This window comes from Chiloscyllium plagiosum, chromosome 24, assembly GCF_004010195.1.
Source record: "Chiloscyllium plagiosum isolate BGI_BamShark_2017 chromosome 24, ASM401019v2, whole genome shotgun sequence".
NCBI classification, from domain to species: Eukaryota; Metazoa; Chordata; class Chondrichthyes; order Orectolobiformes; family Hemiscylliidae; genus Chiloscyllium; species Chiloscyllium plagiosum.
In genome coordinates, this window is record NC_057733.1 from 13,212,284 (window position 1) to 13,236,109 (window position 23,826).

Genomic DNA, 23,826 nt, shown 5'->3' on the forward strand with positions numbered 1-23,826 from the left:
ATATTGGGAGGCCTTTTTGTTTATATGTAAACAGATGAGACTTTAGGCCACAACTTTCATGTTTTAGAAGTAACCTGTATAATTAAAGGGGAGTGGTCAGTTCTAAAAGCTGAATTCTTGTTGTGAGTCAGTTCAATACTGGACTATGTGGAAACGGGATGCTAATCTCTCTGCCCTTCTATCTTCGACATGTAAGCCTCTGTTTCAGTTTTACTCTTATTTTATGGGGTTTGTCTATTGGGACTGTTGTGTATATTTGAAACAGCATAATTAAGTCTAGTTTGGATAGACTGAGTTCTGTGGGTATTCTATATTGTGTTCTTTGTGTTTCATTCCATAATTTTGTGAATAAATTTTTGTCTGTTTTAAAATCTGGTAGTCAACCTAGTTAACTTACTCTGGGTAATTTTCACTGTACACTTACTAAAACAAATTGCAAAGTTATGGTCTGGGCTGTCTGCTTAAGAATGTTTTGTGTGGTCTGGCATAGTCCATAACAAACAATACATCTTTGGTCTATGGGAGGAAACCAGAGCACCAGGAGGAAGCCCATGCAGACATGGGGAGAACGTGCAAACTCCATACAGTCACCCAAGAGTGGAATCAAATTTGGGTCCCTGGCACTATAAGGCAGCTCATATTGTTGAACTTCATTGAGGAGATTCCAGATGAAGGATATTGTTGAGCAGCACTGGTCCTGGAAGCTTCCAAATGCATTACCCTAACCTGGGCTGCAGTGGTCCGGTCTGGCTGACAGGCAAAAGCAGAGAATATGATTGTGTCCCAGGAGTGGTGTGGGAGCATGAATGCTGTCTGGAAGTCACGGTCTGATTTACTCCATAATAACACTGAGCGCTATAAAACATGCAATCTGAGCCACTATATTCAAAAGATTAGATTAGATTAATTACAGTGTGGAAACAGGCCCTTCGGCCCAACAAGTCCACACTGACCCGCCGAAGCGTAACCCACCCATTCCCGTACATTTCCCCCTTTACCTAACAATACGGGCAATTTAGCATGGCCAATTCACCTGACGTGCACATCTTTGTGACTGTGGGAGGAAACCGGAGCACCCGGAGGAAACCGACGCAGACACGGGGAGAACATGCAAACTCCACACAGTCAGTCGCCTGAGTCGGGAATTGAACGCGGGTCTCTGGCGCTGTGAGGCAGCAGTGCTAACCACTGTGCCACCGTGCCACCCACAAGCAGAAAAAAAAATTGTAATTCTCATTCGATGAACTTTCTGGCAATTTTACGATCTAAAACTTAAATTAAATTTTCAAATTCGATTGTTCACTTTCAGTCAAATTTGCCAACAAAACTGGTAGGTTCTGTAAAGAAAGCCCAAATACTAATAACGTTGACTACAGAGGAATAATCCCATATTTAAGACTTCTGTAATGGCTCCCAATTGTTCACATGCCAATGTGAGACAGTCAATACTGTTTTTCTGTTCCAGCAAAGTGCTGAACATGTCAATCAAAACACAGTGGCCTATACCCAGTGAAACGATCCTAGACAGTGTTTCATTTTATTGTGCTTTAGTTACCTTTATTCTTGATGATGATTCAAGTCTGTGCAATGCTCCAAGGAACAGAAACCCAACCCTGAGCTTATTTTACCAAATACACATCATTGCCCTCTTAATAGCCAAAAAAGAAAACTGATCCCAGCCAAAGAAGTAGTTAATGATAATAGATGGATTAAACCTTACTTAATTTACATGACATTACTCCTATAGGGATGACTTTTGCACAATTAATTCACTTGTTGGAAATTTTCCTGCATGTCTGACTTCCTTGATTCAACTCAAATAGTAACTAATGTCGACCTTAGCTCATGGTGCTCAGTAAATCGTTTCAGATTTGTCCCTGGCAGTTTAAATTTGCATTAGAATATCCTAGACAATCAATATAATCAGGCACAGTCTCTCATATTTAGGTGCGTCACAGTTAAATAAACAATCGTGTTCCCAGGTTAATTCTCTTAACTATTGAAAAACCACAGTCCAAAAGGAATGTTGCCAGAATATGTTCATGTCTTTGTGTTACATATGCAGATATCTGTAATCCAGTGGCGTCAGACTGGTCCCTGGCTGGACCAGAGACTTGGCCAGGTTAATGAGAGGCCATGTGTTCAACATACTCTGTGGGCTCCTGGTCTGTACTGTCCAGTCACACTGAAACTGAAGTCCATCATGTGGCCTGTCTACTTGCTCTCTCTAGCCATCTTGGTTTTGGTCACTGACATCTCTGAGGAACAGGAAGTGCTGCTGCTGAAGAAAGAAAAATTTGAGGTGGCACTTCAGAAATGCCAGCACCTCTGATGTCGTTCGGTGAGTGACAGGGAGGTGGGGATCTAACATAGCCACTAACTAGCAAATCCAGTCTATAACTATCTCTAAACTCTGTTAGTTATCCACAACTATTCCGTCTGTAACTAGCAATTAACACACTTGTTACAAAGTCTTGACTTTTAAAATGAATGTAAAAACAGCAATGTGGGGGATAAGGCGGGGTAATGAGGACGGTAATCTTACACTTGCCATTTATCAAGATCTCCAGAGGTATAGGAAGGGAAAATCAAGCTCAACTGTGATTCTGTTTGATTCTCCACGTTCCTGTGACTACTCCTCCCTGCAATTGAGAGGGTAGCTAATGTAATATAGGGGCAAACACATTAAAGTATGATCACCTGCCGGAGGACCTGCCAATTTTCTTAAAACCAGAGACCAACATGGCTCTTGGTTTTCAAGAAGGCACATACTCAAGAAAAGCAAGCATTAAAGTTTTTATCCTACATCACCTAAACTTAGCTGGTTGCACTAAGCTTCTCAGTCAGACAATTGCAGGTTTGGGCTCCACACTACGATAAACCCTAGTAACTAGGTCAAGAAGCCCTCATAGTCAGAGATGTCACTGGTTTAGCCTCTCATTTAAACAAGGTGCTGTCTGTCTATTCCAATGGTTTAGATGGAGGATGCTGCATTAAACAACCCAAAGGAAAATTTGTTTGCAAATTTGTCTGCTTCAAAATGGTTTCATGTTGGCTACCTCAAAGCCCAAAGGCAAACAGTATCATGGGCCATTAGCTGCACAGCTCATGCAGCGCTTTCCATTGCTAATATTGAGGAAACCCATTCAGAAAATATACCTGAAGTCATAAGGCACTATACAGAAGATACACTGCAGCAACTTACAAATCCTTCTTTGACAACACTCTCCAAACCCACAATCTCTGCCATCTAGAACAGATACTTGGGAACATCACCACCCGCAAGTTTCCACCCCCCAAGTCAAATATTATCATGACTTTGTACGATTTCATTGTTCCTCACTGTCACTGGGTCAACATCCTGGAACTTATTCCATAACAACATTGTGGGATCCTTGCACCATATGGACTGCAATGGTTTAAAAAGGCAGTTCATGGTCATTTTTTCTAATTGCAGTTTGGGATAGGCAACAAATGCTGAGCTAAGTGTAATACCCACATCTCATGAGAGAATAAGTAAAATTAAGTGAGCATGGAGAAGTTGGGGCCTTTGTCATGAATCATGAAAAGGTCAAGCAATAATCTGACAGAGGTCGTCAAGGTTATAAAGGATTAAAAGCTGACAGTCATAGCAGTCTGAAGATGCTCAAAACTCATTTGATTTTGGAAGGTAAGCAGGTCTGATAGCGCTTGGACTGAAAAACCACCCGGATATAGCAGTTACTGGTGACTTGTGCCACAGTGCTAGCACCCCTATCTCTGGGCCAGAGGATCCACGTTCAAGAAAGAGGACAATTTCACCATCTGAACCTATTCTGCAAGCAATATTACTTCAAGGAACTCCTAAAGCGTGAACGCAAGCCATTTGACCCATCAAGTCCACACTGACCCCACCCACCCCTTCCCCGTCCTATCCCTGCATTTCCCATGGCCAACCCACCAAACCTGCCTATCTTTAGATTGTGGGAGGAAACATACACAAGGAGAATGTGCAAACTCTACACAGTCACTGAAGGGTAGCATCGAACCTGGGTCCCTGCTGACAGGCAGCAATGCTAACCACTGAATCACCGTACCACCACACGGACCAGGTTCAATTTGCAACATGTCTGAATAGGTTGATTAAAAACAATTGTAAAAGGTTATAATAAGTTAAATAGCAATAGATTCATTTCACTGCTGACTGGCTCAGAATAGAAGCACACAGATTTAAACTAATTAAAGTAGAGGTTATTTAGAAAACAAGTGGGAGTTGCGGAATTCCACCACTCATAGTTACAGCAGTGTCTAGATATTCCTTCAAAAATGGAGTGGATCATTGTTAAGAAGTGGAATGTCAAAGGGTATGGACAGTGAGCAGAAGTAGGTAAGGTGCACATGCAGAGAAAAGCATTGGTACTGTCTTAATCGAAAACTAGCTGGAAGTTCAGTGGAGGATAACCACCTAAAACATTAGAACATCATATCTTCTCTTTACAGATGCTGACTCCCCTGTTTATTTTCCATTTGTATAATTCAAACTTCAGACATGGATTTATTTCTTTTTGCCAAACCTATGTTTTCAAAAGCAGCAGATATACAAAATTGTATCCTTTCAAAAAAAGAATAGTGGTTTTTTCATTTTTTAAAATTCAAAATGATATTCTTTATTTCACAGAAATGGTCAGGTTGATGTAGCTGTTTTCCTTTACAAATGAAATATTAGCATTACTTGTGTTTGATGCTTCGCATGTGTGACGCTATAGAACTCGCAATCTCAGAACTCGTCTTGTTCTGGCCGTAGTACTCCACAAATTCACCGCTGGGTCCAACAAGATACATGATTATTGTGTGGTCAACCTGAAACAAATAGACAGCATAATGGCAGTTAACACTTTTTACAACAGTCTTTTCATTTATGTGTCTATATTAGAACTGAAAGTATTTTCCACTCCCTAATTTTATTTCAAACAGTCATGGATCTTTGTAACTGCCTGTCCCAGAAAGTAGTTAAAGTGAGAACACTGAGTATTATTAAAACAAAGACGGATAGGTTCTTGACTAACAATGGAGCCAAAGGTACGTGGACTTATGAAATTGAGCACTGAGCATCCATGATTTTATGGAAAGATATACCATGTTGATGAGGCTGAATGGCCTACACATGCTGTTAATTTATATGTTTGGGTGTTCAAAACATATTTAAAAGCGAAGGAAACCAAAAACAGATTTAAAAATAACACAGAAAACAAAACCACTACTGACAACATTCAACAGTCTCTCAGCCTCTAAAACAACAGTTGATGCTAAAGTTTTGTTAGAAAGTGGCCCCAATCAGTTCCAAACTCTTAATTTCTGAGATCCAGCATTTGCATTCAACTAAGGAATGAACATCTCTCTTTATTTGCTATATATAAATGTTTTAAGTGAGAATAAACTAATTTCCAATGAGAGAAATGCAGAAATACATAGCAACCTACAATTCATTGCACACACACGACATGGGTGCCGGGAAATAAATAAGCACTACCACTGTTAGGCAGTAGTGTGAGGGGGTTATTATTAAAGAGTATTTTAAAAAACCAGGAGATTACAGTCTCCTCAGTTGAGGAGACTGACTCCAAAAAAAATCCTACAATTCATAATCTAAATCAAGGAAAACAAAGAGTGAATGATCTGGTGCTCTTTTACGAATAGGGAAGAAGTTAATGAATTAATAACAATTTTCATGATCCAAACAGCCTCTGGATCAGATAATGCTTATTTGTTTGAAATTAGCATTGTAAAAGTTTCCATTGCACCTATTTTAAGATGTGAGAGAATGAAACAGCGGTACTGTAGGATTTCAGTAGAAGCACATCGAAGCCTTGTTTTCCTGTTGTCGCGTTTGCTATTTTTGTCGCCAATATTCATCCAAAACAGCGAAAATCAAACTTAGCATCATGGAAATAACAAAGGTGGTGTACAGACGTTGGCACACTGGAAAATAGCTGGAGCAAATGTTCAATCACAGAAATTATTCAATTGTTTAACGCTTATTTCTCAATTCTGTGCATCAAAGTAATGGGGGAAAATGTTGTCAGCATGGATTACATTTTAAAGGATAACACAGATTGACATCTTCTTTAGACCTCAAAAGAGGATATAATTGAAGAAACTAAATGAATATGATTTTGACAACTTGCATTCTAGAATTCTGAAGGAATTGACTACAGGTTTTTTGATAAATATTTTTCAAAATTCATAGTAGTACCAAGGATTAGAAAATATATAATGGGACACCTATCTTCAAAATAAAATGCAATTAAGGATCAACAGTCAATTGTAGACTTGCTTCCTAACTTGGGAACGTATAATTTCGAGAGATGGTGTTTGAAGGTTTTATGAGGGACAGCATAGGGAAGCACCTTGAAGGGCATGAGCCAACTCTTAAAGAAGGCTTTCATGAGTAGGTGGTCATGCTTGGCTGAATTACTGGATTTCTTTGAGCAGTCCTAATAGTTTGGGCAGTTATTGAACTTATATTGACTACTACAGTTTCTTTGAAGACACCTACCACTGTCCCGCGCAATAGGATAATGCAATTAGGTGAAACCCGTGAGATAAATGGGAATGGGTTAAAATGGATTGATAAATGGTTGATTTGCAGAAAACAAATAACAGTGAATGGTCAGCTATCTAATTGGCAACTAGCGGATTCTGGACTCAGTAATGAGATCACTGTTTAAATTTTTATAACAAATTTAGAGGAACCAATTGGTTGACAGTGTTCAGATTTACAGCCAACATTAAATAAGGAGCTGTAGCAAATCAAGAATATCAATGTACATGATCCTACAGGACAGGCTCAATCAGTGGGTGGAGACAATGCATTATAATGAAACACAGACAAATGAGATTTATCAGAAAGAATAATGTAGATTATGTCCTAAATGGGACTATATCTGAGATGTTGTAACAGGACAGAAATCTTGGAGTTTAATTGGAAAGGTCACTAAAACCAACAACAATGCTTCCAGACTGCTTTAAAAAAAAAAGTTGCGATGTTCAGCAACATAGGAAATGGGTGGCACAGTGGCTTAGCGGTTAGCACTGCTGCCTCACGGCACCAGGGACCCAGTTCGTGGAGTTTGCACGTTCTCCCTGTGGCGGTGTGTTTCCTCCAGGTGCTCCGGTTTTCTCCCACAGTTCAAAGATGTGTAGGTTAGGTGGACTGGCCATGGTAAATTGCCCATAGCATCCAGGGATGTGCAGGCTAAGTGGATTAGCTTGGATAAATGCAGGGTTAAGGTGGGAGCTGTGGGGGTGGGGGAGAGGAGGTCTGGGCAGGATGTTCGTTGGAGGTGTGGACTGGATGGGCCGAATGCCTGCTTCGCAATGTAGGGATTCTATGAGTCTGTGAAATAGAAGCAGCAACAGGCCATTCAGCCCTTCAAGCCTTCTCTGCTATTCAACAAGTTCTTACAGGTTTATGAAACCATCTACTTCTCCTTTAATAGTATTCAAGGATGCTGCTTCCACCATCCTTTTGGGAATAGATTTTTTAAAAATTGCCTCATCTGTTTTAAATGGATAAGTAAACAGTGACCCCTAGTTCTAGATTCTCCCAGAAAATTAACCATCTTTTTCACATCCAGCCCGTCAAGATCCCTCAGAATCCCATATTAGATTAAACAATTGGAGTGATACAGTACAAAAACAGACCCTTCAGTCCAACCAGTCCATGCCAGCCATAACCCCAAAATAAACTAGTCCCACCTGCCTGCGCTTGGCCCATATCCCACCAAACATTTCATATTCATATACTTATCCAAATATCTTTTAAACCTTGTAACTATACTTGCATCCACCGCTTTTTCTAAAAGTTCATTCCACATACAAACCACACTATATGTAATAATAAATTGCCCCTCATGTCTTTTTAAAATCTTTCTCCTCTCACCTTAAAAATATGCCCCCTAGTCTTGAAATTCCCCACCTTAGAGAAAAGGCACTTGCCATTCACTTTATCTACCCCTTAAGTTTATAAACATCTATAAAGTCACCCCTTAACCTCCTACACTCCAGTGACAAACTTCCCAGCGTATCCAGCCTCTGCTTATAACTAAAACCCTCCAGTCCCGGCAACATTCTGCTAAACCTCTTCTGAATTCTCTCCAGCTTAATAATATTTTTCCTGTAGCAGGGAATACATGATTTAATATGTCTTTTTTAATAGATGTTTCAGTATACATTTTATTTATATGTCTTAATCAAGTCAACTCTTCCTCTTCCAAAGTCCAACAGATACAAGCCTAGCCTGTTCAACTTTTTTCTGAACTGCATCCAATATGTTTTCATCCTTCATTAGATAAGGTGACCAAAACACTGTGCACAGTACCCTAGATATAGTCTCACCAGTGCCCTGGATAACTGAATCATAACTTCTCTAATTGTGTTCAACTCCCCTTACATACTAGAAGCTTTCCTCATTACTTGCTGCTGCCAGCATACTAACCCTTTGTGATTCATGCATGAGGACACTCAGACCCTCTTATACCTCACAACCTCTCAACATTTAGATAGCATGTTACTTTTTTATTCTTGCTGCCAATCAATGATTTTACATATTCCCACATTTTACTCCATCTGCCACATCTCTACCTATTCACTCAAACTAACTATATCTTTTCATAGATTCCTTATGTCTGCTTTGCAACTTCCTTTCCAACTATCTTAGGGCTGTTGGTAAATTTGGCAACCATATCTGCTGCCTCTTCGTAAAGTAATTTGTACAAATTCTAAACAGTTGAATTCTCACTGATTCCTGTGGCACACGGCTTGTTACATCTTACCAAACTAAAAGTGACTGAGTGATGTCCACTTTCCGCTCCCTGTTAGCCAGACAACATATCATCATATATGTCCAGATAAGTTATTTTAAAACTATATTTGGCTTGGTGAGGCCAAAATTTTCTAGCTTCCTGTTTTGAAAAAATAATTCAGTTATTGGAGAAGTTACAGAGCAGGACAATGCAGTTTATTCCAAAACGTGAAGGAATGGTACGTGAGGAAAGATTCGTTGCTTTGGGCTTTTGCTTTCTCAAAAAGGGAACATTAAGAAAGGGCGTGATTTAAAAATTTGGCAGTTTTGGTCATTTGAAACCATAAGAAAAAAAAAATAGGAGCAGAAGGCGGCCATTCGGTCCATCACAATTCGATGAGATCATGACTGATCTGATAAACCTCAATTCCATTTTGTGCTTTGACCTTGTGAATCCAAGTTAGCCTTCCTGCGTGCACAGCAGTTAAGCACAGGGCATCCTGTTTATGATTTGAGGAGATGCAGGAGAAAATTTTATTTACGAGAAAGGGTAGTTCATGCGTGGAGCCGATTATAGACTCGAATGCTGAAATGAGAAATCTTAATTAGTTTCAAGAAGAAGCAAAGTATGTAAATGACAAAGGAAGAGTTCAGCACTAATTAGAAATATAACAAGTGAATACTGTGGATAATTGAGGTCAATTGATTGCAAATGCCATCCTGCATGAAAATGGTTACTATCACATAACGTTTTTATTTTAAAACAATCAAATGTTAGCCAATGGAAATAATTGTACTTACAATATAATCATTGTCCTCATCTTTAGGTCCTTGGCTATAATAGACTCTGTACGCCCTTGATACCTGGTCTATTTGCCCTTGGGACCCGGTTAAGCCAATTAACTTTGGAGAAAACTCTAAAGAAAGAATCAAAGATTTATTTATATTTCAGTATGCACCTTTAAAACAACCCTTACATATTAACACAAAGAACTGCATTTATACAGCAGCTTTCACAGCCTCAGGATATCCCGAAATACTTTGCAGTATTTACAGATCGAGTGGCTGAAACCTTATTCAGGAGAAAGTGAGGTCTGCAGATACTGGAGATCAGAGCTGAAAATGTGTTGCTGGAAAAGCGCAGCAGGTCAGGCAGCATCCAGGGAACAGGAGAATCGACGTTTCGGGCATAAGCCCTTCTTCAGGAATGATTCCTGAAGAAGGGCTTATGCCCGAAACGTCGATTCTCCTGTTCCCTGGATGCTGCCTGACCTGCTGCGCTTTTCCAGCAACACATTTTCAGCGCTGAAACCTTATACAGTAGCACCATTTAGGCGAAGAAGACTTCAATGCTACAAAGTAGATTAAATACTTATTTTCTTTCTATTTTTTTTTTCCTTCTTTATGGATGTAGCAGAAGGCCTCAAAGAAAGTTTTTTTTTCACAAAAATCCTAATCCGAAAATTGAAAATAAATTTTAAATGCTAGAAATTCTGAAGAAATAATAGAAAATATAATAAGTAAAAGGATCAATCTGCCTGTTTAAAGACAACGATTAATCCAGAAGTGTGAATTTTCGCTTTGTCAATGCTAATAGGTCTGTTAATGAATAATTCCAGAATTTTCTTTTCCTTTGAAAGATTAGTCAACCTACTAAAGGAGTTGAATCTGTTTCAGTTTCTTAACTGTTGATTAACAGTTAAGTTTTCGGTCTTATTGTGCAAACAAACGGAAACTACAGATATACAAAGTCTGGAGCACAGGGGCTACACTATCAGCAAGGCAGAGTCAGTCTTTGGTGAAACACAGATAATGCCTGCAGATACTGCAGATAATGCAATATCAATGATATAACGTTTTGTACACAGTTGGGAGGTGTTTGTAACCCACCAGATTTAGTTTTACACTTCATGTAGATAAAACTGGCTTTCCCAAGACACATGAAATCAACAATTCGTAACCCGGCTCCTGAATCCTCTTATCAATTTATACGCTACCTTGGACATATCTTGCCATCGCCTCAACATTATCCCGGTCAGGATCTATTGTGATCAGAAGTGGAGTCAGATTTGGCAATGTGGGTATTTTATCTGGAACAGGAATCATACGAAAAATGTAAAAGTCATCCTAAACTAAATAAAGACATCTAACAATTGCACAACATTGTGTATTTCACATGCGTGCCTGCACTTAGACAAGTTACAACAACCCTATAGTTCCTCTATCCAAGCAGAACTAAGTAACCAAGTAGTCTCGAGGCCAGCTCCTGTACAGAAAAGATATCTTACGCAAAAATACAGCTCCTGCATTAATTAAATCTATATAATCTCAAATTAGAATGTATCAATATTTTTTTCCTAGAAGTTGATAACTACATTTAATTTTATTGTTGAAACATTATTTTATTGTTTATTATTTTATAGATTTGTCAGTACTTGAATAAAATGGATGCTTTGTTTCTAGTTGTTTTCCATCTTCTCCTGTTTTATTCTCCTTTATTTTTATACATAATTAAATCTATGAGATACCATGGCTATTATTAATTTGTCCGTAAATTATTTTTAAAAATTCACTGGCTTCATTCTGAACTCAAAAAACTTCGCTCCAGAGCCAAATCAATATTTTTATACTTTATGAGAGGTTCACAAGCTGCACACAGAAATCCTCAATCACCTATCTCCGATTGGTTATCATCTGTGTGGTTTTACATGGTTCAAATACTGTGCAGCCTTAAAGCACTACAGCCAATCCATAACTTGAAAAGCAGAATGCTTTGGATTCTGGAAATCTGAAAGCTGTTTTATTATAGCGAGTCAACAACTGTTTCTTAACTTACAGGCAAGTGTGACACTGTAAACTTCAGAACTTTAAGAATTGAAAGAATCAGCAATTACTCTTTTTGGAATGAACTGTGTCCGGACATGAAGAGAGAAAGAATTAAAAGCAATATGTAAATTAACCTGGGAAATGAAGATGTTGAATCTACATAAACAAACTGCTTTAACAACTGTTTGATAATTGGCTGCCTTATGCAACAAGAACAAATGATTGCCCAGAAGAATTTAAGGAGTTAATGGCAGGACAGGCTTTGTTTCAAACAGACAATTCACACCAAATGTAATAAGGAACAGAGAAGCAAGATTGAGAGCAGCTGGCTTTCACCCTCGATAAGAAAGCAAGCTGCAGACTTGCTGACTTCACAAGTGTCATAAATAATGACCCACCATGAGCTTAACAAGAAAGAAGATCCTGTAAGAATTCAATTTTGGAATTCTTCAGCAGCAGCACTCCACAGAATGACCCTGCACAAGAATTGAATCCTGGACATATCCAGGGACAGACACTGTTGGTTGGATTTGCAGCTAAATTGCACCGTTAAACGGATAATAGGGTTTTGAGGTTTAAATTCCTTACTTAGTTTAATTGCTACTTACAATAAAGTTTAAATAGTCATTTCAGTATTTGATTGTCTGGGAGATTCTCAATAATAGCTAAATTAAAGGCAGTTTGTCATATTTTACACACAACACAAGGAAACCCAAACAACTCATTGCTTATTATAAAGTAAAGTGTTCTCTCTGACTTAAGTTTATTCAGACTGGATAGAAAGGTCGCTTTTGATGACACATAGTTTAGGTTCTCACATGGCTTACTAAGATGGGCTTCTGTCAAAAACTATCCTGAAACTAGCTAGTGACAACAGAAGTTAGTGATATAGCTACATAAAATATGCCTTTACTAAAGTACCCAATAAGAAAACACTAGGCTTTCTCAATTAAAAGCCAACTAAATAGGTACACAACTCATTACTAAAAAAAATTACAAGTGAAAGAAAACATACAAAGCATATTTCTGGACATCCTCCACATTAATCTAATACTTTGGTGCCCACTAGTCACAAAAGACAAAGTAAGTGGCACTGAAATAGATTTCCCAATCAAACATTGTAATACCCTGAAGCTCTTGGCCACTGTGGATAGTATCCCTATTTCTGGCCAGAAGAACCTAGTTCAAGTCCCAACTCAGGACTTGATGGTCAAGGAAGATGCATAAATCACTCCAATGTACAGCAACGGAGGCAGTAAGAGGTGATATTACTGGTCAGTCATATAAAGAAAAGCAACGCAAGTCTCTACTATCAGTAGTATCCATAGCTCCAGATTACATGTATGTAAAATGCATCCTGCCACAGGAACCCAGATTCCCTTTCACGTGTTGTGTACATATACAACTATCAACATTGCTATTTGTCACCTGATGCTGAGCAGTAGAGCCACTATAAGATAAATATGGTAACATAATGTTATAACAAAATGCAAGTCATCACATCAATCAGGATAAAGATAATATCATCTAATCAGGATAGTCATGAACTTCAGATTAAAAATTACAATAGTCCATACTAGGTATGGATAGCACACTAAAGGACATCAGTGAACCAGATGGATTTTTATTCCAGATTATTTATTGAATTTAAATTTCATCATCTGCCAAAGGTTTGATTCAGATCCATGTCCTTAAAACATTATTAGTCTGGGGTTCTAGATAGCTAGTCCAGTAACACTACCATTATGAGAATACCTTCCCCTGAAAACTGGTATGTCTTTGAGTTGAATGATATTAATCTCCACAACATGATATAAATCAAAAGTAAATACCAGCTATTTGGGGTGTAGTATTCAATATTACAGATGGAGATCCAAAATAGAACAAGGACACAAAAAAAATGTGCCTTTCCTCAGGAAGTACTCAGTATTTGGCTGTAACTTGACGCTTGAATCTCCCTTCTTTGTCACTGGCAGGAGAACAGCTTTATAATGTTTTTTTTTAATGTTTTAATGTTTCACATGCAAAGCATGGCCTTCAAAACAAAAATCATAATGAGGATCCCTGCACTGCAAACATTTGGGTCATTACTCTGTATGAATTTCTGGAAACTACACCATGAACTATGAATGTAAACTGGGGAAATATGGCATATTAATGTTAGTTCACAGATAAAAGGTGTTTTAAATATATTCTGCACACCACTGATACACTTGCTCTCTATTCTACATTTTCGATCAATGTGTGCTGCTGAAACATTTACCTATTTCATCCACAACAGTGACCATTTTCTCCAGTTCTTCAGGACAGATGTCTGGACAGTGTGTGAACCCAAAATAAATTAAAACCCACTGTCCAAGGTAGTCTTTGTCTGTCTTCAGCTGTCCTGTATGATCGATGAGTGTAAAGGGTCCTCCAAGTGCAGCCTTCCCAATACTGCGCGTTCGCTCCTTTTCAAGCTCTAAACAAAAGCCAATTTTAACAAGAAATTACACCATTTCAGTCAAATGCACAATTTGCATATCCCACAGCTTTAAATGCATTTTCAGAAAGCAATCTCTGCTGAAGGGCCTGTTTCCACATTGTAAGGATTCTAAGTTCTGATGTGCTGGGCTGTTCCATCAACAAGGATGGGGATATTTGTAAAGCCTCCACCTCCAGCATGTTGCTTAAGTATCTATTACCATTCATGGTTGGATGTGGTCGTAATAAAGAGTTAGATCTGATCCACTGGTTGTGAGATTATTAAATTCTGTCTATTGCATGCAGCCTCTGCTGTCTGGCATGCAAAATATCATGCATTGTAACTTCACCAGGGTGAAAGCTTGTTTTTACATACGCCTGGTGCTGCTGCTGCTGGTATACCCTCCACACCCTTCAGCGAACCAGGGTTGATCCCCTGACTTGGTTGTAATGGTAGAGGAGGGGATATGCCAGGCCATGAGGTTACAGGAGGTGTGGTGCTGCTCCTAATGGTCCACAGCATTTTGTGGATGCCCAATTTTGAATTTCTGGGTTATTCAAAGTCTGTCCCATTTAGCCAGTGGTAACACCATGAGGGAATGTAGCCTCATTGAGAAAATTGGACTTTTGTGTCCTTAAGCACTGTGCAGTAGTCACTCTTACTGTTAGTGTCATAGACAGATGCGTCCATGACTGGTGTATTGGTGAGGACAAGGGTAAATATGTTTGTCCTTTTTGTTGGTTCCCTCACCACCTACTACAGACACAGATTAGTAACAATGTCCTTTAGGTCTTGGCAATCTCGATCAGTAGCAGTGTTGTCATACCACTCTTTATGACAGGTACTAAAGATGCACCCTCAACTCCTTCCCCATGAGACCTGATGCCACAAGTCTTCATCGAGTCCACCGTCAATGTTGAGAACTCCCACGGCATATCAGGGAGACAGGACATACACAGAAATGGTGATATCTTGCAACAATGTGTAGAACATAGAACATAACAGCGCAGTACAGGTCCTCCGACCCCTCGATGTTGCGCCGATCTGTGGAACCAATCTGAAGCCAATCTATCCTACACTATTCCATTTTTAGTGTGTGTAAGGAGTGATTCTGGACTTGACTAGTCTGAGCCAACTCTCCCCATTCAAGAACAAGCCCTCAGATGTTCGTAAGGAGGACCTTTCAGATTTGACAGATTGTCATTGTTGTGACTGGTGCCTGGGTTGGTGATGGGTGAGCCATTCAGTTTCAGTTCTTTGATTAGACTTTCTAGTAGCAGAGCCAAAAAATGTGTTGCTGGAAAAGTGCAGCAGGTCAGGCAGCATCCAAGGAGCAGGAGAATTGACGTTTCGGGCATAAACCCTTCTAGTAGCAGATACAATTTCAGACAACAGTTAACAGTCTGGGTCTGGAATCATATGTAGACCAGACCAGGTAAGGATGGTAGATTTCTTCCCCTAAAAGGCACTAGTGAACTAGATAGGCCTTTATGACAATCAATAACTTTTTTTAAAAAATTGAATTCGGATGTCACCATCAGCGATTGTGGGATGTGAACCGATATCCTCAGAACATTAACATGGAATTCTGGATGATTGGTCCAGTGGGATGAGCATTAATCCACCATCACTACAGATATTATCAGACCTGCTCAACTTCTCCAGCATGTTGTGCTTTTATCATATCCAAACTCTGCTGGTCACATCCTATGCACACACCAGACGTCATTCACCAATAACCCTGTGCTCACTGACCTCTAGTGGCTTGTGCTTAAGCAATGCCTTGATTTTAAAATTTTCACCTTTTTCAAACCACTTCATACCCTTCTTATCTGGGTAACCATATCCAGTACTACCACACTGAGACACCCAAATGCCTATTGTTCTGGTTGCTTGGACCCTTCAAATTTTAAGTGCTCCATCACTGATGCCTTTAGTTGTTGAGAATCGAAGTTCTGGACCCAAGCCTGCTGCTTCTTTACCTCTTTTCCCCCACAGTGGAAAAACTCATCAGGACCTCTCTCTTCGAGCCACCTTTTGGCCATCTGCCAAAACAGCTCTTTCGATTTGGAATCATATTGTTTGATTATATTTCTCACAACCAACGTTCCTCCTGTAGCCCCAAAAGTACCATGCTCTGGGAGAAATAAAGGGCTGGATTTTCCAAGGCGCTGTAGTCAAATCTGACCCTCCTCCACCATCCACCTGACTTTACAAAGCAGGGGAAATCCACAAAACAGTCTCCATCAATTAAATGTCTGACCGGCCATTAAGTGAGTTGAGGTGGGAACACCACCTGTCAGGAATAGGGAGTCCCACCTCATAGAGCTACTGGTCAGTCGGAAACCTACAGCTCTACGTTGGTGATGCACTTGGGTATAGTGGAGCATTCAGCATAGGAGGGGACAGTAGGCAGTTTGGGGGTCATGGTGAGGCAGGGGAGGCAGCTGGGGTTTGAGAGATTGGGGGAAGTGGGGGTCGAGGCATTAGCATCTTTGTGCCCGTTAACCCCTACCCCTGCCTGCCATCAGCCCATGCAAAGGATCGCATTGAGCTTAGGGAATGGCATTGGCTGCCTTCTCCACCAGTTATGACCCTGAACTTAAGTGTTAATGTTACACTAAAGTAACCCAGTTGATGAGTGGGCAGCAAGCAGGGCACCCATTGGATCCGACACGCCCCACCCCACCTGCAAACCCACCAGAAGGGGAATGATAAACTAGCCCACCATGCCTTCACAGCAGTGCAACTAAATTTAAAGGGACCACACACTGAAAAGAAAATGGACAGGATGTAACAATTCAACGTCAACTGGAATATTGCTAGGAACTAATTTGCTGAAGGGACTGTATAAATGCATGTTGTTATTAATTAAACTAATCAGGGGACATTTAAAACAGCGGCTTAACATGTAAATATAACTTCAATTCTCATATCTCACTGGAATATCCTAACTCAGTCAGAATTAACAACTTCCAAGCAGATAGGATTCCATTAGCTCTCTGGAACAAACAACAATAAATCTTTTTTTTTGCCAAACTGAAGAATAGTACAAAAGGAAAAAACCGTGTAGAAATTAAATTAAAATAAAAACAGGACATGGGGTGCATATGCTCAATGCATTTGGAAATGTCACTGTCATGGAAAACTGAGTTAGTTAATGACTTATCATTAGAACAGACGAAAGCCCAATAATATGAATTGTTAGTTCAATTTCTCTCTTCCATGCTGTAGCCAGACCTACTGAATATTTTGAACCTTCCATTCTTTTGTGAAAGAGACTGCTTCTCTACAGTGAAAGACCATTGATGTGACGCCTTTCACAGTCACAAGACATCACACAACACTTAGCAGCCAATAAATTGTACTCCTATAGTCTCCCAGCCCATTGTTTTCTAATATATCAGGTATAACGTTTAGAATTCAAATTCCCAATTTTGCTAATTTCTGTACAAGCTCATAATGTAATAATATTTATTCAATTATTCATTTTATTTAATGATATGAAAGTCAGTCCTCACCTCCACTGTTCCTAGTTTTTCACTGTTTTGACAGTGCTCTGTTCAATCATTTGCAGGTCTAAAGTGATAAAAGGAGGTCATAAATCAAACTTACTTTCTTCTTTTTCTTTTTTAAAGTACTTCATGACAGCCAACAGTACTCCTCCAACAGCAAAAGTGATTGTTAGCGACTTCCATGTTACAGGCTACTAAGAACGAGAAAATGTGTCTCAGATAAAACAGAACATTAAACAAAATGACGGCCAACATTGTGTTAGCTTTGCATACCAGAGACTTTATCAGAGATTAGGAAATAAAATATATTTACGGATGCTTTCCTCAGCCATCTGCATGTAGGATGTTCTGATCTATCCCTGTCCAACTACAGTGTGTAATATTATGAGGCAGAAAGTTGTTAATGCGGGCCCTTTCCTGATGAAGGGCTTTTGCCCAAAACATCGATTTTCCTGCTCCTCGGATGCTACCTGACCTGCTGTACTTTTCCAGCACCACTCTAATCCAGAAAGTTGTTAATGACCTGCCCTGCATCTTCACAGCCTCCACTGCCAACATCCAATAAATTCCATGAAAAGGACAGTCCTTTCAATTCACCAACATTACTTGATTAGAAAGGAATTTTCAAAGATTCCCATTTATGTTGTACCTTTTGCCATCTCAAAATTTTCCCAAAGCACTTTACAGCCAATGAGGTGGATTCTTTTAAAATATGGTCAACATTGTAACATAGGAAATCACAGAATTCCCTACAGTGGCCATTCAGCCCACATCGATCCTCCGAACAGCATCCCACCCAGACCACTCCTATCCCTGTAAACCTGCACTTCCCATGACTAATCCAACTGGTCTGCATATCGCTGGACGCTATGGACAATTTAGCATGGCTAATTCACCTAACCTGCACATCTCTGGACTTTGTGAGGAAACCAGAACACCTGGAGGAAAGCAACACAGTCATGGGGTCAATGTGCAAACTCCACACAGACCGTCACCAGAGGGTGAAATCAAACCCGAGTCCCGGCACTGTGAGGCAGCTGTGCTAACGACAGCCACCCTCTCACCCCAAAGCAGCAACCAATTTGCACAAAGTAAGCTCCACAAACAGTAAGGTCATAGTGGCCAGTTAATTGCATTTAATGGTGTTTATTGACCAATATATATTGGCCAGGATGCAATGATAACTTCCCTGGTTCTTCTTCATAATAGTGTCATGGGATCTTAAATCCATCCTACCAAGTGTTTTGGACCTCAGTTTCATATCTTATCCAATGGGAGCACCTCCAACAATGCAGCACTCCCACTGTGATGCAATGGACAGTGTAATACTCAAGATTACAGAGTAAGACTTGATCGAGTACTTGATATAGTTATATATTTACACAAAAGAATGCCCAACCCTTACAAAACAAAACAATTTAGGCAGCTGAGTGGAATATCGTGAAAAGATGTGCATGGAGAATTACATGATTGTAAAGGATTCTGTCTCTACAGATGAAGAATCACGAAATTCCACCCCATCTCTTTGAAGGTGAGTGTTAAAGCATCATGCCTCTTCTATTCATTAAAATCATGCACAGCCTCACTTACCCCACTCTTTCTCGTTCCACTACTTGATTTCTTTTTGGACTGAGATGGAGGCATTGTACTGAAGCAGCACAGATTGTGCATGGAGAATTGTGTAGACTTCCATATCGGACAAAGATCTTTACTGAACTTTACAAACATGAAAAAAATACTTGCAATTAACAAGCAGCTTTCACACATGCAACACATTCTGAAACACATTACAGTCCGCGAATTACGTTTATTGTTGAACAATTGATGCTTTGTATCCAAACACTCAAAGAAAGCTTGCAGGTACAGCAAAGCAACCAGGAAAGTAAACAGCACATTGGTCGTTATACCAACATACAGTACCTCAAATCCAGCTGGATTTTATGCTTTCCTGAGTCTTGGACATTGAATCTCTATTTGGCCTAAAAGTAATAAAGCATAATAAAGACCCTGAAACTAATAAGGAACCTATATATAATAACCTATATATATCTGGGAACCATGAACATAATAAAGACCCTGAAGCAAATACTAACAGATATTGGCATCCAGGTTAACTAGAGAGTAAACCTTTCCATCAATAGACACTTGAGGACCCAGGACCCTACCTCACTCAAAAGTGTCGAGCTGCAAATGAAGGAGCTGTCCCTCGTATTTGATTAACAGCTCAGGTAGGGCTGCAGATGCCTGATAGTGAACCACATTAGGTTCTCCAGCGGTCGCATGTTTCTCTTGGCATCTACTCAATTGCATGTCCGTGATGGAGAAAAACCAAGGGAAACCTGAGGGAAAGATTTCCCTGAAAAAAAAAGGAAGAAAAGACTCTGCTCCACAACAGGAACAAAATGTGGAAGATCATCTTTCTGTGGGTGACAGACAATCTGCGTGAGTAAAGGGTGAAGGAATAAGACAAGTAGAGGGGTAATCAATAAGACACAGTTGGAACGACCCTGACACTAGACATGTGAGCCATTTCAAAAATGTCCATTCATCAGACAACGCCAGTATCTGTACACACATAAGGGAGTCTTGCTGCCATTGAAAGGATTTTGGTGATAGCACTGCTGAACTATTGTGGAAGTTTTGGACTCCACATTTCAGAGAGGCAGTGGAGACAATGACGCAAAAGGTTCACTCGATTAGTTCCTTAGACTATAGTATTGCTCAATGATGAGTGGTTGAGTAAATTGGACCTGAATTCTCCAGGGAACAAGAGGCGAACCCTCATTGAAAGACACTAAATTCTGAAGGAGGTGGACCGAGAAGGATGGTTCCCCTGGAAGTGGAATCTAAAATGCTGGATCACAGTCTCGGGATTACGGATGAATTATTTAACGTAAATACTTGAAATGCTGCTTCAAAGCTGCTCCACCATTCAACATGATCATGGCTGTTCTTCAGCTTCGCTTTCTCCACTTTCCCGTCCTATCCTGATTTTCCTCCATTTCCAGAAAGACCAAAAATCGTTCTATCCCAGTCTTAAATATATTCAGTGGTGGAGCATCCACAACTTTCTGGGCTGGATAATTCCAAAGATGCACAGCCCTTCAAGTGAAGAAATTTCTCCACATCTCTGTCCAAATGATCGTTCCCTTTTCCTGAAACTGTGCTGTCTTGACTCCAGAAAAGCCAGGTTTGTTATCTGAATTCAAACTCCACCATCTGCCATGGTGGGATGATTAGTCTGGGCCTCCAGATTACTGGTCCACTGGCATAGCCAGTACACCACTATCTGTACCACTAAAATATTGAATCCCTATTGTGCAGAAGCAGTCCATTTAGCCCTCTGAGTCTACACCGAACCTCCGAAGATCATCCCCCCCAGACCTACCCCATCATCCGGCGTTGCCCATGGCTAATTCACCCAGCCAGGATATCCCTGGACATTATGGGCAATTTAGCATGGCCAATCCACCTAACTGTCACATCACTGGACTGTAGGAGGAAACCAAAGCACCCGAAGGAAACCCATGCAGACACAGAGAATGTGCAGATATTTGTCCAAGGATGGAACTGAACCCAGGTCTCATGTCATTCTGAGGTAGCAGTGCTAATCACTGTGCCAATATCCCACCCAATGCAATATTTATTCAAGATATCTTCAGAATGATGTAATTAATAATTAATGTAAACCATCTTCATCCAGCAGTGAGAAAAATCATTTAAAACTTTAGTATTAAGGATTAAATATAAACTACTGCATTTATTTCAATATGCAAATTTTTGAGTATATGTAACAATATCACAAAAGGCAGATTTCTATGTCCTATTTCTATCTTTGCCTCAAACTCTAACTGTGAAATGCTGGAGCTGGATTTATTGTTCAGATCAGTCATTAGTGACTCTCATTGCTGCTGGATGGAAAGTTTGAACCAGTGAAGATTCTGAATTTTTTTTTCCTCATCAGCCTGTTCAGAGATGTTATTACACACCTCTGGAGCAGATGGGTCTTGAACCCGTGCCTTCTGGCCCAGGGGTTCGTACACTACCAGTGCGCCAACTTCAGATAAATGCACAAAACCTGGAATGGTTTTGATTACGGACTGGATTATTTCTGCTTCACTCTCTACTCAGTAACACCTTTGCATCATTTTGTAATTACATTACTTCTCTAAGACTGCTGCCCACAGAGATCAGTTGATGATTTGGATCATTGATAGTCACAGGTGAGGTGCCAGAAGACTGGAGGTTGGCTAACGTGGTGCCAGTATTTAAGAAAGGTGATAAGGACAGGGAACTATAAACCAGGGAGCCTGACATCAGTGGTGGGCAAGTTGTTGGAGGGAATCCTGAAGGACAGGATGTACGTGTATTTGGAAAGACAAGGACTGTTTAGTGATAGTCAACATAGCTTTGTCCGTGGGAAATCATGTCTCACAAACTTGATTGAATTTTTTGAAGATGTAACAAAAAGGATTGAGATTTCCGCAGAGCGGTAGACATGATCTATACGGACTTCAGTAAGGCATTCAACAAAGTTCCCCATGGGAGACTGGTTAGCAAGGTTAGATTTCATGGAATACAGGGAGAACTAGCCATTTGGATACAGAACTGGCTCAAAGGTAGAAGACAGAGGGTGGTGGTGGAGGCCACAAGGATTGGAGGCCTGTAACCAGTTGAGTGCCAAAAGGATTGGTGCTGGGTCCACTACTTTTCGTCATTTGTATAAATGATTTGGATATGAGCTTATGAGGTATAGTTATTAAGTTTGCAGATGACACCAAAAAACATGTAGCGGACAGCGAAGAAGGTTACCTCAGATTACAACGTGATCTTGATCAGATGAGCCAATGGGCTGAGAAGTGACAGAGTTTAATTTAGATAAATGTGAGGTGCTGCATTTTGGGAAAGCAAATTTTAGCAGGATTTATATTCTTAATGGTAAGGTCCTAGGGAGTGTTGCTGAACAAAAAGACCTTTGAGTGCAGGTTCACAGCTCCTTGAAAGGATAGTGAAGGCGGCTTTGGTATGCTTTCTTTTATTTGTCAGAGTACAGGAGTTGGGAGGTCTTGTTGTGGCTGTACAGGACATTGGTTAGGCCACTTTTGGAATACTGTGTGCAATTCTGGTCTCCTTCCTATCGAAAGGATGTTGTGAAATTTGAAAAGGATATTGTCAGGGTTGGAGGATTTGAGCTATAGGAAGAGGTTGAATAGGCTGGGGCTGTTTTCTTTGGAGCGTTGGAGGCTAAGGGGTGGCCTTATAGAGGTTTATAAAATGAGGGACATGGATAGGGTAAATAGACAAGGTCTTTTCTCTGAGGTGGGGGAGTCCAGAACTAGAGGGCATAGGTATAGGGTGAGAGGGGCAAAATATGAAAAAGACCGAAGAAGCAACATTTTCAAGCAGAGGGTGGTGCACATGCAGAATGGGCTGCCAGCGGAACTGGTAGAGGCTAGTACAATTGCAACATTTAAAAGACATCAGAATGGGAATACGAATAGGAAGGGTTTGGAGGAATATGGGCCGGGTGGGGGCAGGTGGGACTAGATTGGTTTGGGATATCTGGTCAGCATGGACGAGTTGGATGAAGGGTCTGTTTCCGTGCTATACATGTCTATGACTCAATGACATGACCCTTGTTGTACTGTGGGTGATAGTCAGGTAAGGAGCAAATCCACACAAATATTCCTAAATATTTCGATCAATAGTCAAGAATTTTCTTTAAAAAAATCCTGGTAAGTGCTTGAGTTGCTCAGAAACCATGAAACACCATAATTTCACATCACAATGGTGCAATATTCAACACTTTGACAATTAAAGCCAATTGCCACAACGCCTAATTCTCAAGGAAGTCATAACAAATTTTGAAATGGTGGAGCAGCAGATTCCTGACCGGCTTGAAATAGCAAAACAAAACTGTTGGACTGATGATTGGTTAATGCTCCAGTATTTGAGTGACCTTTCTGGGACTTCCTGGAGAGAAACACACACACAGACATTAACGGATCATTTTCCCCAGATAACAGTGCTGTCCCCATTCTTGTGCCTGGTATTTGTTAGTTTCACTATGGAGTCGACCAATGCTCCATCTGCAACTAACAAGCGTTTCCTACTTCCTCTCTCTGACACAGAAGACTCCCCTCCTCCCTCACTCACTGAGGCAGAAGACTCCCGTCTTTCCCCCACCCCCCCCCATTCACTGACACAGGTTCCCCCCCCCATTCACTGACACAGGTTCC

The 23,826-nt window shown here is 40.2% G+C and overlaps 1 protein-coding gene across 1 annotated transcript in view; it reads right to left on the reverse strand.

Annotated features, from left to right (window-relative positions):
* Positions 1-4,620: 4,620 nt before the first annotated feature.
* The window catches only part of LOC122562027 (protein SCO1 homolog, mitochondrial-like), a 25,950-nt gene continuing 6,744 nt past the window's right edge, over positions 4,621-23,826 (reverse strand). Inside the window, exons 2-7 of the mRNA XM_043714447.1 lie at positions 19,178-19,303; positions 17,688-17,778; positions 13,872-14,069; positions 10,780-10,872; positions 9,584-9,699; positions 4,621-4,839 (exon numbers count right to left, since the gene is read on the reverse strand). Coding sequence (XP_043570382.1) covers positions 4,708-4,839; positions 9,584-9,699; positions 10,780-10,872; positions 13,872-14,069; positions 17,688-17,778; positions 19,178-19,303 — 756 coding nt within the window. The 3' untranslated portion in view covers positions 4,621-4,707. The remainder of the gene's footprint in view (positions 4,840-9,583; positions 9,700-10,779; positions 10,873-13,871; positions 14,070-17,687; positions 17,779-19,177; positions 19,304-23,826) is intronic.